At 32.2% G+C, this 625-nt stretch overlaps 1 protein-coding gene across 1 annotated transcript in view; it reads left to right on the top strand.

Annotated features, from left to right (window-relative positions):
• The window catches only part of WDR44 (WD repeat domain 44), a 102,737-nt gene that overhangs the window by 55,545 nt on the left and 46,567 nt on the right, over positions 1–625 (top strand). The window contains exon 6 of the mRNA XM_010855716.1: positions 456–539. Coding sequence (XP_010854018.1) covers positions 456–539 — 84 coding nt within the window. The remainder of the gene's footprint in view (positions 1–455; positions 540–625) is intronic.

The following is a 625-nucleotide window of genomic DNA, read 5'->3' as shown; positions in this document are numbered from 1 at the left end:
AAACCTAGCTTTAAGGATCAGAAATTTATACATAATTGTATTGTCTTTTTAGGGTCAGACAGTCTTTAGAGTGAAATGATTGACTTTACTGTGAGAAATATGTAGACCCAAGAAATAATTTCTTTGAAACCAAAGCTTTCACATGATGTGCCTGATAAGTAAGGAGGGAGATATTTACAAGTTAATTTGTCATTTCTACACAGCATGTTTTACCCAGCACAATGCCTTTTTTGTGTTAGTTTTTTCATAAATTCCTGAATTGCATTTGTTTATGTTTTATGCATTGTACCATCTTTCAAGTCTTTTAATTCTCAGGGTCATTTAAATTAAACTTACATAAAGCGTGTAAACATTTTTTTTCTTAACACTGATTAGTTAATTGTATAGTAAGTATACATAGAGATTTTTGAGAAGTTTTGAGAAATGGCTTCTTTTAAAATGACTTCTTCTTGTAGTAATGATGCAGCACAGTCAGACGATGAAGAGAAGTTACAGTCTCAACAAACAGATACTGATGGTGGACGGTTAAAACAGAAAACGTGAGTTACATCCAATTTCTTCATTTCAGGCTTATGTTATCTATTACTATATGTGTGTGTGTGTGTGTGTGTGTGTGTGTGTGTGT

The sequence above is a fragment of the Bison bison genome, unplaced genomic scaffold (assembly GCF_000754665.1).
Source record: "Bison bison bison isolate TAMUID 2011002044 unplaced genomic scaffold, Bison_UMD1.0 scf7180017864367, whole genome shotgun sequence".
Classification (NCBI taxonomy): Eukaryota; Metazoa; Chordata; class Mammalia; order Artiodactyla; family Bovidae; genus Bison; species Bison bison.
The sequence above is the reverse complement of the archived record's forward strand: the minus strand, read 5'-3'. Positions and strand labels throughout refer to the sequence as shown.